Genomic DNA, 16,346 nt, shown 5'->3' with positions numbered 1-16,346 from the left:
CTTGAGAAAAATACAGTCTGTAGTATTGGGGTGACAGAGTACTGGATTGATGATCCAGCATTCTAGCCCTGGTTCTGCCACTGGTTTTCTGTGTGACCTAGATCATAATATACATATTGTTTTCTAGCTTGAAGATTTTGTACTTAACAGATATATTGCAAGTATGTTTCTGTGCCATTCAATCTTGTTCTATAGTGATTTTTAATGGCTATATAATATGCCACAGTACAGATATACCATAATTTATTTAACCATTTCCATACTGGTAGACTTTCAGTTTGTTTCCAATCATTCACTATTGTAAACAGCACTGCAGCAAAAATCCTTGTTTGTATGTCTCTGTACGTCTCTGATCACTTTCTTTGGATTTCCAGGAGTAGAACTGCTTAGCCAAAGAGTATGAACATAAAGGTTTTAATAAACGCCACCACCTGAAAGGCGATGCCTGTCCTGTGTACTGTGCCCACACCTTTTTGATTCCTTCACTCTTATCTGAATCACGTACAGCAATACAATCCTAACCACACAAAGAAATGGGATGTGGTCTGAAGGTGTGAGATTCAAACTGGAATATTATATAGTGGGAGGGTTTATCTTACCTGGGTAGTTTAGGTAACTATTAGTTTGTGTACGAAATTATCTTGTTGTATTACTTTTATGATGATAGGCATTAGACCCTTGACAGGAGAGAAAATTGTGCTGGTAGAACTACTTCCAAGTGACACTGAAAGGCCTGGGGATCCAGTGAGGTGGGAGACTTGGAAGTTACAATAGGTCATCATGGCTGGGTGGCTACCATGTTCATATCCTCAGAATGTGCTCTCTCCGTGCCCCTAGTGAGTACATTTCCTCAACAATTTTAATGCCTCAATTCTCCACTCCATATCAGATAGCTCCTGTCCGTCCTACCCACACTCTGCCCCTACTCTGGAAGACGAAGCTTGTTACATTAAGAAAGATTTTGTTTGTGCCATAAATCAGTGCTTCTCAAACTTTAATGTGCATTGCATTCACCTGGGGGACCTTGTTAAAATGCAGATTCTGATGCGGCAGGTCTGGGGTGGGACCTGAGAGTCTGGTTTTCTCACTAGCTCCCAGGTGCTGCCGGTCCATAAACCACACTTTGATTAGCAAAACCATGAACTACCCTGGGCCTACAGCAGTGGTTCCCAAACTTGTCTGCAAATTACTATTATGTGGGGATCTTCTAAAATAGGCCACAACTCAAATCAATTAAATCATAATCTCTGGGGATGAGACACAGGTTATTATTTTTTTTTTTTTAGTTTTAAGAGTTTATTTGAGCAAAAATTGGTTCAAATTGGGCAGCATCTAGTCTAACAGATAGAAAGGAGCTCCAAGGAGCTGTACAAAATGAAAGACTTTTACAGGCAGAAGGGAACAGGAACAAGGAAGTTATATTTGGAAAAAAAGTGGATTGGTTATCGCCAGGGCGCTTTCCTTTAAGGGATGGCATGGGTCTATCAGGCAGGCGACCTCACTAGTGCTGATCAGGTGACTCCTGATTGATTGGTGTAGGATTTCATTTCTGGGAGAGTGAAAATTAATTGTCTCGATTTGGTGACATGGGGCTTAGCAAAATTGACTCCATGTTGGGCCTGTTGTCTTGTTTTTAGCAGAAGAGACCACCTGGTCCTCGTTTCCATCCTCTGTCCATCCTGGCATCCTTCCACACTGCCCTCTGGTCCTTGGTGGTCCAGCCACACCGACGGCCTACTCATCCCCGGGCCTGTCTAGTCCTCAGTTGTTGGCCCAAGAGACACAGGTATTTTTAGAAGCTCTCTGGGGGATTCCAATGTGCAGAGAAGTTTGGGAACCATTGGCCTACACGAAGATGCTCAAAACACATATATACTGAATACACTGACGAAGTTCGTGTCTGTCTGCTACTCATGAGGAATTGCCTAAATTGAATAAATGATTTAGCTCTCTGCCTACACTTAAACACATTTGTTTTTTTTAAAAAAATATTTATTTATTTGGCTGTCCCGGGTCTTAGATGTGGCACGCGGGATCTAGTTCCCTGACTAGGGATCGAACCCAGGGCCCCTGCCTTGGGAGCGTGGAGTCTTAACCACTGGACCACCAGGGCAGTCCCTAAAAACATTTGGTTTTTCATCTGTGTTTACAACAGTGCTTTGCAGGTAGATATAAGAAATGATAAACTCATGTACCTGGAAGTGATTAATTCATTCAGTTCTTGAATGTTAGAGCTGGAAAGACCCTAAGAAATCTACTCTAACCCTCTCGTTTTGCAGAGAAGGAAACTGAGGCTCAGAGAGGTGAAGTGACTTGTTCTAGGTCACACAGGAAACCAGTGGCAGAGCCAGGGCTAGAATGCTTAGTTATCAAGCCAGTACTCTGTCACCCCAATACTACGGACTGTATTTTTCTCTAGCTCGTGTGTCAAAACCAACATTTAAGTAACTGATTTGTCTTTTTTTTTTTTTTTTATCAGTCAACATTTTCTGCTGGCCTGGAAAAAACAATGGGCTGGAAGTGACCTGGGTTCCAAACCTTGGTTTTATTATCTATTTCTGTGACTCTGGGCAAGTCACTTCACTTTATACACCTCCGTTTTCTTGTCTTTAATAGAGAAATGATAATATCATTATAGCATTTTAGAATTGGAAGGAAGCTTAGATATCAACTATTCCAAACTTTTCATTGTATAGATGAGGATGATGCAGCCTAGAGAAGATCTGGCATATTTCCAAGGTCACCCAGCAAATTAGTTATTAGGACCAGAACCCACTCTCCTTCCACTATGCCTCACCTGTCTCTAGTCCTATCTGAAAGAGAAAACGAAGGTGATTGTGCTTTGATGAGTTAAACGGTGATATAAACAAAGGGTGCTATTGTCCTTCCTAATAATCACGATAACCTAATTTCTCTACTATTTAGAAAAGCAAGGCTTAAGTTCGGCCCTTAGGGCTACGTGGGACCAAAGGTGTGGAAGACACAAGCAAATCCCCAGCCTGTTTCTGAGAAGTCACTTTCTTCCAAGCAACCATCTTATCAGCCCTTCGAGAGAGGAGCGAACGTAGCTTGTTGTCAGTTATTAGAACTATTACCATTACAATTATATGGCAGGTTGTGGTTATGTTTCTGATACTCAAAGAACATTGAGAATGACTATGTGGGGATCTCAGTCAACCAACGGCAGGGCTTCCAACCAACGCACCTTTTGCCTTTTTACCTGGACACACCTTGCAGCACTTTCCACCTATTTTTTGAGGATACTTGCAGGGGTATCGACTGGGGCAGTGGATTTTCTTGCACTCTTGCTTGGTGACATTACAGGTGCACAGCACACACTCCACAATGCCAAACGCCCGGAGGTTTGGGTGCCAGGACTCGCCGTGGGAATAGGTCTTTCCATTGGAAACACACACTGGAAGAGAACACAGGACTGGGAATTAAAGGCTAGGGAGTGGAAATGGGCCCCGGTGCTCAGAGCCCAAGCCCTGAACCCCTTAAGACATCAAGCATCCTTTGTTCTTGTTGTGCCCGTGGAGGTGTGTTTACAGAGCAGCCTCTGTAACCGAAAAACAGCCTGTGCCTTGCTCTCCTGTCAGCAACTATTCAGGATCTTCAGCAGAGGCCCCACAAGGGCCTGACACATAGTAGGCCATCAAATAGTATGTTTTAAATGGAGGAATGAATGGATGCATGAAAGCAGAGTGCTAGCTGTCCAGGGTGTCTGAGAAGGAACCTCTGCTAGAATGTAGTGTTCAGACCTGTAGTTCCATAGAGGATTGGGACGGCCCAAGTGGATGTGCTTCTAGGCATGAAAATCTCCCAGGAAGGTTTGCTGTCCACGGAGACTAGTTGCAAAAACTACTGGTCTTCTCAAAGGGCCAAGTTTTTCCAGATTCTGAAGCAAATCCATTCAGAATGTCAAATGCTATGAGAATGTGATCTGCTAACACAGATGGGTACGGAGCTCAATGGTGCTGGCTTACTCTCTGGAGTGGGAAGGAAGGTGCTGAGACAAGACTGAGAAGGAAAGGACCCACCCCTCCCGGGTAAGTGGTGAAAGGTAGCCTTTTACGCCTCTAATCTTCTGGCAATGTCCTGTATCCTCATAGTAGCTGCAGAGATTTGGCTACAGCGAATCACTGACTGCTCTAGAGATACCCTTTGGTGGTCTCACATTTGCTGAGTGGAAGAGAAGTCACCGGCTCCATGTTTTCAGGGGGAGGGGTGCGGTTTGCAAGAGCAAGCATCTGGGCTGCAGGCTGAGGGGCCTATGAAGGGAAGGAGTCACAGGAACATCCTTCAGTGCAAACCAACCAAAACCTATCCGGCTTTGACTGTAAGGCACGGAGCTAAGCTCCAGTATAAGACCTGCACAGAGCCGCAAATAGGGAGGTCTGAGAATGAGTTCTCTCTTTTTTGAAAGTGCTGAGACATTCTGGAGATCTCCAGCCATGACGGGGACTGGGTGTGTTTCTCATTATTCCCATCACCTCATCATGCCCAGGGAGACCTGTCGGCATCCCAATCAACAACATCTCTAGGGTGGGTTGTATCACTTAAGGCGGGGCGAGGGTGGGAGGAGTAGCTCCACTTGGGGCGTTTCTTAGGAACTGACTGATTTGGCTGCAAGACAATGGCCTCAGAAGGATGAATCATTGGGCTATTTCTCTCATCAAATCCACTGGGTCATATTAGGAAATATGGACGATGTCGGCTGCCTTTTCCTGTCCTCTGCAAGAGCTGCTAGAGTACTAGGCCCTCTAACAGGTCAATCCACGTAAAGATTTCCAAGAACCTAAGCCAGAGAAGCTCCTAATCGTACAGTGAGATAGAATAGGGGCTTGAAATCTAAACTGTTGATGGAATCACAGGACAAGATGGACCAGATGTGTTGTTCTCTCTCCCGCCAAGCCCTCTTCTCTCTCCTCCCCAGACAGTGACACACCCTTCTAGACAACGAGATCGTGTGGGGGCAGACTCTGCTTCAAGAAAGTTTAGGCTGGACTCAAGAATGGTGGGGTCCTGCTGCTTCTCCTCTTGAACTCTAGCAAGGGACAAAGTAGATGTATCACAGAAGAACACATTGTTAGCAGGAGGGCTAAGGAGCGGGGCAGGCAGGGCCCCCAGGGTTATATAGCCAGGTCCCCTGTCCCCTAGACATTTGGACTAAGGGAATAATCCAGACTGGGTAAGAGCCTACACTCTGAAGTGCAATAGGGTGAGATCAGCTCTCTAGGGGGAAACACAGCCTTCTCCCCACCAACAAATTCTCAAGATGATTTCGACCATCCAGCTGGGGCGCTGGGAGTCGGAGATCGGGACAAGTGACTCTCCAGTGAACTATAACAGAGAAAGGTCAGGAGAGAACAGCTGCATTCGAATCAATGGGGTCAATGAATAAATGAAAACCAGCTGGGGCTTTTGTAGGACATGGAGAAATCAAGGGATGAGCCTCTGCCCTGAAAATGAAGAGGCCTGTGGAAATTATGGGATTTAGGATTTTCAAAGACCATTTCCCCACACGTTTTTTAAGGCTTTAAAATACTTTCAGAGCAAATGGAATCTATTGAAGGCAATTTAGGATTGAAAACCAAACTGCATCTTTACCTAACTCCTCCTCATTTCATAAATTCATATCAGAATGCCTTGGAATTTCAAAATAATAAATTTCAAATCAAACCCAGATCAATAGTAAATATTTCCAATTCTTCTAATACCTCACCATTTTTTATTAAGAGTTTTATTTTGAATGTTCTTTTTTTAAGCCTGTTAGTTTCAAAAGCAATTTAATTTTTTTATCTGTAATCTGAAATTTACATCTAACTAGTAACAGATGTGATCAACTGGCTTTGGCCTGACCAGCTTTGTTGAGATTTATAGTAGGAGTTCTTTGTAACGGACTGTTTTTCACCCATGTTATTCAATCATTTGGTTTAATAATTTATTACTTTTAACCCATTCAGAGAACTGCCTTTGATTTGTTTTTCCTTTAAAGGAAACAAAACATGTTTGTGGTTTCATAAAAAGGAACCAGCTGAGCTTTTGCTCTGAAGAGCTGGTTGACAGGATGCCTAAAGGAGTAAGAAGCAGTCAATTGTTTGATCGAATTTCTCCTCCCCCCACCACCCCCGACCCCCGCTACTGGCCGGGAGGCGGCGGGGGTGGGGTGCACGCGGTGGCTGGAGAACTCTGTGCAGGAAGGAACGGGCCGTGGACGTGCTTGGCCGAGTGGGTGCTCAGCCAGGAGGTTTCTGGATTTCTCACTGGATTACTCACTTCTAAGCATAATCTCCTCCTATGAATTAGAATCTCGGAGTGGGAAGCCTGGAATAAGCGCCTTTAACAAGAGCGCCAGGAGAAGCTGGGGCAATGAGGGGTGAGAATTGCTATCTCTACGGTTCAGATGAGAGCTTAAGAGGCGTTTAAAGCCGACTACCTCTGAATATTGGGTGTCCTGCTGGAAAACAAACCGCCTTTCGTTCTGTTAAAGCCCCAGCAAACTTTCCCGAATGACCTTCAACCCCCAGAGGCAACGGAGAAAATGCTGGAGGGTGCATCAGGTTCACTGCTTTCTCACCTTCGGTCCTTAATAAGGACAGATACTCCTGAAATATAAACTATGGTCTTTGGACTGTATTTAGGAAAGTCCTAACAGTCCACACTCGCTTGGTAGACCGGATGCTGAGCGATCCACATGGGAATGTCTGATATGTATGGGAGAAAGGGCCCTTTCCCAGCTCTCCAAAGACCAGGGCTGCTGAAGCCCCGACAGGGTGCAGTACCAAAGAAGCACGTCCCTTACCCTGGCCATGCTTGTGTTTGTTATTGATGACGATCTGCACGATGGTTCCTGACGCTTGCTGCGAATCCATGAGCGCTCCCCGGTGACTTCTGGCTCCGGGAAAGCGGGGCAGACCTCCAGCCTGTCGGCTTGGTGGGGGATCATAGTGCGAGCGGTGGTAAGAATGTCTCTGTGAAATGACAAAGGACAAATTCAGCCCCCCCGAATCTACCAATGAGAAGACTGAGACGGACTTAGCTACCTTAGAAGCTGTTTGATCGTTTTTAGTGACGAGCTCTGATCTTAACTGCATGTCCACCAAAACCAACAGAGAAACTGGGATGTGGCGGAAGAACAGCGCTGGCAGCATGCTGAGATTTCTCTCTCTTCTGGCAGGAGACTGGACTAGATTCACAGACAAGCTCCTGAGGGAGAAAAATAGCCCAAAAGGGTGAAGTATCTTTCCTGCTCCCAAGAATCTCACCTTCAGGTTTAAGAATTTACACAGTCACCTGCAAGGCAAGGCAGAGTGTGATAGAGGCCACAGAAGAAGGATAAAATGCTGTGCAAATTAGGACGAGACAGAGAGCTTCTAGTTGGGGAGGGTTTGTGACCTGGGCCATGAAGCATGAGTAGACTTTTTACAGGCAGACTTGGTGAGGAATATTCCAGGCAGAGATTTCCAAGTTGAGAAGGTGTAGCAGAGAACATAGAGTCCATAAAAGGGAACAGCCGAAGGATAACATTCCAAAAGTGGGTTAGAGCCAGATCATGGAGGACTTGCAATGACAGGCTAAGAGGCGAGGACTTTATTTGGTAGGCAACAGAGGTGAGGGTGTAGAAGCCTTTCAGGGATTTATTTTTTTTAAGTATGTAAAAAAATCAGAACTGTGTTTCAAAAGCATTGAGCCCTGACAATGTGTACGGTGAACCGGATAGGAGGAAGAGGTGGGAGGCGAGTCTGGTCTGGATAACAGATACTGAGACTCCAAACGCAGGCAACGGCATGAGGGCACAGAGCAGGGCACAGATACCCCAGACGTTTTATAGACAGAAGAATGGACTGTGCAGGATGGCACTAGAATGTCAGCTCCACAGAGGTGAGGACTTTTGTTGTGTTCACTGCTGTAACTCCAGTGCCTAGAACAGTGCCCAGCATCTAGAAGGTGCTCATCAAAGCCTTGTTGAATGGACGAAGGAAAGCTGCGGTGCCTCATGAAAGTTTAGAGTCTTGTAGTACAGACAACCCCATCATTGCTCTTTCAGCAAGGGTTCAAGACACACGATGAGCCCACTATTCTGCTACCCACCCCTCGCCCAGGAGATGAAGTAGAATGGGGTTAGAGGAGGATGGAACGGATGAAGAATAGAACCTCAAGGCTTAAAGCCCAATAACACTGTGTGTTAGGGGTAAGGGAAGGGGGTGGGTCCCACGAAAGAAGCTTTTGCAGGCAATTACAAAGGAATATCCTTATATTCAGTGATAGAAATAGCAAGGAACATTGAGAAGGTAGTTATGGGATCCCCTGACCCCACCATCCCCTAAAACATTTATTTGAGTTATGTTCCATAGACACACATGTCGCAAACTTAGCTTTGGGAATTATTATTACTCTCCTGGTTAGGGGGCGGGGAGGCATGGGTGAGAGAAGGCGAGAGCGAACAGGAGCTGAAGTAAGAGAAAGAGAACATTATCCTATATCTAAGGAGAGCCCATGCTGGTGCATTGCTATAAAAACTCACACAAATAAGAGTTTGCACCAATTTATTATCGTGCGCACAGACAGGATTCTCAGTGCAAATATTTTTCATTCCCACGATGGCTCATATGTCTCTTTCTGTCACTCACATTCCACAAAGGCCATTACAGATTGTTCTGTCCTTTCTGGAGTTTGGCAAAGTTTTGCCAAAGGAACCCAGAGAGGACAGTTCAGCTGGTGGGTGTCCTACTGATGCTGGAAGGAGGGGGTTCGACGGGGCTAGAATTTGAAAGGGAAGGTAGCTGACCCAGGATAAGCTGCCAGTACAAGGAGTTCTCTGATTCATGAGGGTGAACACGAATTGAAAAGCTGTTCTTCGGTACCGGGGACTCTGATCCTGGACATATGATAAGGGGAGAAAAATGATTCAAGACACACAAAAAAGGAACACAGGGCTTTTGATCAGAGGCCAACCCAGCCCTCCCCAAACCTCATCTAAGTCTTTTATTTTACAGACAGAGAAACTGAGGCCAAGAAGAAAAGGGGTTTTATTTGGGGTGAGAGTGATAGTTGAGCTTTTGGAGACGGCAGGAGAGTGGGAGAGCGGGAAAGGAGAGAGGAAGAGGACGACGTGGGAGAGATCACATCTGCTTAAGCTCAGGGATCCCCAAACATTTGCTTAAAAGCTGCTCCAAAGAAAAATCCTCTCCCATATAGAAGTCTGCTACAGTGTTCACAAGCACACACGCCACTGGTCGCCATCTCGGCTGCACACAGAATCACCTGGGGAGCCGTAAAAACGCTAACCCCACCCCAGGGATTCCGATGGAATTGGTCTGGGGTAAGGCCTGGGCATCAGGATTTTTATATACGCCTCAGGGGACCCTAATTTGAAGCCAAGGTTGAGAATAACTGACATAAAGGATCTTCTGTTTCAGCCCCAGGGTTGGGATGGTGGTGTGTGATTTTGACTTAGGAGTAATGGCTCTTTCAGAGTCGCTCCCCTGAACGGCCAGGGGCCGTTCTGACCTTGGAACTTAGAGCGAAGGAGAAAAAGGCATTAACGCCTTGGAGTTGTAAGTGAAATTGGAGCTTATCTTTAAAACCAGCTGTGAATAGGCTGTTTGAGAGAGCAGGTCAAAACCAGTTAGGTAGAAGCGATCACATGTCTAGGCTTTGTTTTCTTCTGCTCAATATTCTGGTATTATTTGATTTACTGACTTGAAGGACTGACAAATATCTCGGGCTTCTGAGATGGCTGTTACACAGTTCTTTCCTGGTGTTGGAAAATCTCCGCCATTGAAGAAGTTACCCAGGAGTTTCTTCTTTACTTGTTCTAAGGTCTAAGATATAAGGGTTTTATCGGCAGAAACAGGAAAACATGAAAGTTTAGAAATGGCCTCAGAAGTGCCTTCCTCGTTTGATCCTACGCTACAGTTCTGCAAGATGTTACCATTGGGGGAAACTGGGTAAAGGGTGCATGCCATCTCTCTGTGTCCTCTCTTACAATTGCAAGTGAATCTACATTTACTCACAAAATTAAAAGTTTAATTTAGAAAATGTCTTCAGAATTCATTCGAATCCACACAGCCATGAGCACATTACACCTTAGTCACGAGTAACCTGGGACTATCCCTGTCTGGGAGATACTCAGGCCAGTTTCCTATCCAGAGCATTGTTCTGAAAATGTGAATGAGACATGGATTTTTATGTGTTTCATATTGTTTCTATGCCAAATTCTTTCACTTTTCTAATGGTAAATCTCTGAGTAATCTATTGGGGGCAAAATCGGAGTTTGGCTATTGTCCAGAACAAAATTATGCTTGCTTTCATGTTTTGGCTTTCCATCCTGTGCCTATTTCTTTCTCCTCACATTCCTCCCCCCCACCCCACCCCACCCCCGCACACTTCCCCCGATGGTACAGGGACCAGTTCTTATGAAGTTATGATCTGGGAATCAAACAGAAACCATTTCAGGTTTTTACAAAGTAGTCATCATTAAACCACTGGTTCTCCTTTTTGTGCACTTCGTAAAACTTGGTTAAAATGATGGTTTTGAGCCCACTTGGCAAAATAAACCAATCAGCTGTGTTTCTGTTGACCCGAGGTTGTGATGGTTCCCTAGGAATAGGAACAGTCTACTGAAAGGGACACTCTACTGAATCAGAAATGTGTTTGTTTTTTTCTCCCATGTGGAAAGTTGGGCCTGCAAATGCTTTTCGGAAGGGATTCTCCTACCTTCTAATAAGTTGGAAGAATTTCTCTCTGATTTGGGACAAAGTCCTATGCATTAACATTAAGGAAAAGCCCCCCCCCACCCCCGCCTTTGCAACACACACACATACATTTCACTCTACCTTCCACGCCCGTTCATTCAACACATATTTATTGGGTGCCAACTATGTGCCAGGTACATACTTTTCTGTTACTACAGATGCTATTTATTATTTAAATCATATCCCGCAATATCTATCCCTTGTAGAACAAAGGAAAATATTTATTTATAATAAAGTGGAACCATCTGGACATTTTGGCCTACCAGGCGCAAATGTTCATTTCTAAAGATAAGTCTTGAACTGCTTTGAAAATCTATAACTCTTTCAAGGCCCTGCCTTCTATATCTGACCTCTTTTGCTACGGGAAGTATCAGATTAAGTCCAGCCCTATGACCAGCAGTTCAGGAAGAACAACGAGGCTGAAAGACAATGATGGAGGTGGGGACAGCATGAGACAAAGTCAAGAAGAAAGACTAATTAATGGCATTACCAGCAAGACCACTGAGGGGCCATAGTGCTTAGTGTTGGGGGCTGAGGCACCCAGCTTAAGGTGACTGAGACCTAACTTTGGCTTAGAATGGCATCTGGTTGACAGCTACTAATTTAGCCACTCTCGACTTCCTACCATGATTAAAAAAAAAAGAATTGGGGCTGAGGAAATTCACAACACAGAACAGGGAGACTGACAACATCTCCCATCAGGATCTGGAAGGAATCTCACTTAGTATAAAGCAGATACACTGCTGGCTGGAGAAAGTCTTTCCTCGGGGTCTATGTTAACCCACAAACTGGGAAGCCCACGCTCTCTTGCAGGAGTGCTGCTTTTTTGAGATATCCAGAGTATTATTCTCCACTCCATTCACAAATCCTTCTCCATTCATTTGGAAACAAGAATGTCTAGAAAAGAATATGACTAGACAATAAAACAAATACAAATCCTTTCATCTCCTTGCTGAGGGTGTTGGCAAGCTGGGGGCATGCAGGTCAGAAGTGGCATATGTGATGGCCTTAGCCACACTGTGATGTTGGTATTGATCATTTTATTAGGTCCCGGATCAACACCTTCTTCCATACCCTCATGATTCTTGGACCTGACCTATAATTCCATAGACTCTTGCCCTAATATCCAATGTTTGTTGAGAACTAATTTCCAGGGTTTTAAAAATCATTTAAATTTGATTTATTACAAAACTAATTCATGCTCATTGAAAAATATCAAATAATACATAAGATACAAAATTAAAAATCAAACGTTACCTTTCCTCCTGCCCACTTGCACCCCTCTGAGAGTATCACAATTAATATATTGGTATGTGACCTTCTAGATCTTTTCATATGCATTTACTCACATGCACACACAATTTTTACATAAGGAAATGACAGTATAAATTGTATCCTGCACCTTGTTTTGTTTACATACTATATCTTAGCGATCCCTCCACTTTACTACATTTTGACATACCACATTCTTTTTAACAAATGTATGGTGTCCTATAGATTGGGTGTGTTTAACCAAACCCCTATAGATAGCATTTAGGTTGTCTCCATTTGTCTTGCTTTTATGAAAATAATTCTACGTTGAATGCTCTGTATGCTTCTTTTGTATGAGGGTATGATGAATACCCATTTATTTGCAACGAATGCCTTGGTACATTTTGTACTTCTTGTACACTCTTTTTATTGGATGAAAGATTCTTTAAATTCTATAGTGTTTTACCATTTTCAAAAGTTTCACACTCATGATTTCATACAGTCCCATATGGACTCATATAAAGTCCCTTAATGTGATAGATCCTTTGAACCGGAACATCTTCTTTTTCTGATTTTTAGAGGTCTGAAGTGTTGCTCTACGTAGACATATATTTCTTGGAGGGATTCTCTTTTGTTAATTACTTCAAAATAAAAAGGAATAAGAGACGCTACTACTATACATAAAGAGATGCCCACTCATAAGCCTTATTCTGAGATTAGCACCAAGAAGAGAAATGAGAAGATGTTGCAGGTTGAGAAAGGGAATCTGGCTGCTACCTTTCCTTTCTTCCAGCTGTACGACTGAGAGCCTAAGGCTTAGAGGAGGTTTCTATGGACATGTCCAAGGTACCTGTGCCCAAAGGATGGGCTGACCTACCTTACGATCCCACAGAAGGTCCTCACTGTTGAGGCTGGGGGTGGTGACTTGCCTTCCTTACAGAAGACAAAGATTTGGCAAGTCATCCCGAAAGGGTACCAACTTCTAATCTAGATGAAGGGTGCCTAAGGGCTGGGCTATGATTTCTTCATGTTCATGTCCTGGCCCCAGTTACCAATTATACAATGCACTTAAATGGTTCCAGGTTGGTGATGATGGCATTCACACTTCTGAGGAAAGGGAAGAAAAATGGTGTCAGAGGTGGGCCCTTTTATGGCATTGCTGGGACAGTACCCATGGAGGGAGGGAAGTCTGGCCTGATGCTGTGAAGTATTGAATTATTTGAGCTATTCACACTTACTGCTTCTCTGTTGGCAGGTTGCCTGAAGATATCACCATCAGAATGTTCCCACGACAATTCTCCATCCCCTGTTTATTAAAAAGAAATAAAGAATTATAATACATAGAAGGGGAAAATATTAACCTGTGACCCAGTTAACATTTTGGGTTCTATGATCCCAAGGTTCTTTACATATTTTAGCTGTTGTGGCTGTCCTTCAAACAGCAATGTTGAAAGATTTCTCCCTGGGTGTGCCTCATTTTTCAAGACAACTCCGAAGAAAGTTGCCACTTTCTAAAACAGACCATCCAGCAATTTTACACAGAATTTGGAAAATAAAAGGGAAAATAATCACTTTCCACTGTAATATAGCCATCATTGTCACATTTGCTTATTTTATTCTGAAGATAGTTAAGTCTTTTACAGGTCATATTCAACTTGTGTTTAAACTACCCTTCAAAAGTGAGAGTTTTGAGGATTTAGTCTGTCATGGTTTGTTAAATTCACCATTATGCCTCTGAGAAGTTATGACTTGATCTGAAAGTTAAGGTAAAACTTGCTGTGGCTAAAGTGTTTACATAACCCATATCTTCTATTTTTGTCTGAGACACCTTTCTCTGGGTCTCCACAGCCCACTTTGTGAACAGCGAATCCCTATCGTTGCTGTCTTCCAGACTAACTGCTTTTGGGGGAAGATTTTACTTTCAGCCTTGAGAAAAGCAAACTCACAACAGATATGGACATTCCTCAGCTGATTAAAGATAAAAAATAAGAGGATAATCTCCAAAAATACTGCCTTGTATCATCTATGACCAAACAAGCAGATGGGAAGAGCTCGGTCTTAGAGATATTTGCACCACTCTAAATGAGTACTATTGTGTGTGTGTGTGTGTGTGTGTGTGTGTACCTGGTTGAGGATAACCCAATATCTGTTCAACCATATATTTCATGGGATAACACGGAATACAAAAATGTATAAACATTAAGAATTTTCTATTCTAATTCATCTCCCAAGCTTTCAAAACCTAACTCTAACTAGTAATGTGTTACTGGTTCAAGTACTGTTACTGGTTTAGGGCTGGAAAAAGACCTCAAGATTAATTTGATACCAATATTATCATCGGGTAGCGACATAAAACATAGCATGGCTTTAACCTCCATGATTCAAAGATCATCTTATGGAAAAAAATTATGAATTTTGAAGATTTAACTATGATTGCTACATTCATCTTCCTAAAACACCACTTTGATTATATAATCGTATCATTTCCTGATCAAACAAAACCCTCAGTGGGTCCCCATCTAAGACTATCTATTATCAGCCCCCACCTCATCTTTACTGAGCACCTACCTCCGACCCAACTCTCTTAGCTACTCTACAATGGGAACCCTTTGACCTCTTTACTCTTCATTGAAACTGTGGCCCCCATTCTTGGTTCCATGTTTTTGCTCATGTTATTTTTCTTCTGAAATTACTTTCCCAGCTCCCACACTCTGTAGCTCCTGTATGACTATAAAAACCATGAAGGTTTTCCTCCTCTACAAAGTCTTCCTCAAGTTCTCTCACATATTTCTGATTGCCTCAAGGATTTAGCATTCTGTAGCCTTAGAGATGTACAGGACTTCAGCATAATTTTGTCCAACTGTTCCATGTAACAGGTGGAGAAACCAAGGCTCGGAGAGAGCAAGGAGCCATTTACTCACATAGCGAGTTGATGAGAGCTTACAACCCAAATCTCAGATTTCCTGGTTCCCAAATAAGTATGTCTATTCTATAAGAGCAGAGTTTATTATTTGTGTTATTAATGGCTGTATCACCATGATCTATAACGGTGCCTGACACATAATAGTCACTCAATAAATACTCATCAAATGATAGATTTGGGAGGCCTTCTCTTATCACCTATCTAAAATTTCAAATCCCCTCTGATACTTCTTATCCCCCCTCTTTGCTTTTTGATCTTAGGACTCAACAGTATCTTACAGTTTATATATTTTATTTCTTGTCTTCTTTCTCCCACTAAAATTCTCCTATGAGAACGAGGATTTTTGTCTATCATGTTCACTGATGTAACCCGCAGCACCTAGAACAGTGCTGGGCACATAGTACTTATTCAAAATTTCTTGAATGAATGAATACTTAAACAGTTTACAATATTTTCTTCTGTTAAATGTTTCTTGAGCCTGCCTTGTCTCCCGAAAGAGACTGTAAATCCCTTGAAACCAAGGACCATGTCTTAGACTTCCCTCTGTGTCACCTACATCACTGGTTCTCAAAGTGTGGTCTCTGGACCAGCAACATCAGCATAAATTGGGAACTTGTTAGACATGCAAAATTTTGGACCCCACCCCATACCTAGTAAGTCAGAAACTCTGGGGTGGGGGGGTCAGTGATCTGGGTACACCTCAGGTGCTCAGTATATGTACTGAGTTGAACTTCAGTAAAAAATACAGAATTAAGTACTTAGCCAATAGCATACTTGCCTCTTCCTGGTTATTCCATGTCTGAGTAAAGATGGTAGACAAAGATTACACTCAGACTATCTGGAAACCCTGACTAACTTTGTAAGAGTGAAGATGCTTTCACCTTTGTTTATGTCAAAAAATAATGCCCAAGTCATAATGGCCATCATTAAAAAGTCCACAAATACTAAATGTTGGAGAGGGTGTGGAGAAAAGGGAACCCTCTTACGCTGTTGATGGGGATGTAAATTGGTGTAGCCACTATGAAGAACAGTATGGAGGTTCCTCAAAAAGCTAAAAATAGAGTTGCCATATGACCCAGCAATCCCACTTCTGGGTATATACCCAGACAAAACTATGATTCGAAAAGACACATGCACCCCAATGTTCACAGCAGGACTATTTACAATAGCCAAGACACGGAAACAAACTAAATGTCCATCAACAGATGAATGGATAAAAATGATGTGGTACATATATACAATGGAATATTACTCAGCCATAATAAAGAAGGAAATTTGCAGCAACATGGATGGACCTAGAGATTATCATACTAAGTGAAGTAAGTCAGAAAGAGAAGTCTAGACAACTACCATATGATATCACTTATATGTGGAACCTAAAATACAACATGAAACAGAAACAGACTCACAGA

At 43.1% G+C, this 16,346-nt stretch overlaps 1 protein-coding gene across 4 annotated transcripts in view; it reads right to left on the bottom strand.

The window, feature by feature from the left end:
* The window catches only part of CHRDL1 (chordin like 1), a 114,883-nt gene that overhangs the window by 11,357 nt on the left and 87,180 nt on the right, over window positions 1-16,346 (bottom strand). For all 4 annotated transcript variants that reach the window (XM_060002819.1, XM_060002821.1, XM_060002820.1 and 1 more), the window contains exons 7-9: window positions 13,250-13,317; window positions 6,806-6,974; window positions 3,206-3,415 (exon numbers count right to left, since the gene is read on the bottom strand). In XM_060002819.1, coding sequence (XP_059858802.1) covers window positions 3,206-3,415; window positions 6,806-6,974; window positions 13,250-13,317 — 447 coding nt within the window. The remainder of the gene's footprint in view (window positions 1-3,205; window positions 3,416-6,805; window positions 6,975-13,249; window positions 13,318-16,346) is intronic.

This window comes from Delphinus delphis, chromosome X (assembly GCF_949987515.2).
Source record: "Delphinus delphis chromosome X, mDelDel1.2, whole genome shotgun sequence".
In the NCBI taxonomy this organism is placed as follows: Eukaryota; Metazoa; Chordata; class Mammalia; order Artiodactyla; family Delphinidae; genus Delphinus; species Delphinus delphis.
This window is presented reverse-complemented; position numbering and strand designations above follow the sequence as displayed.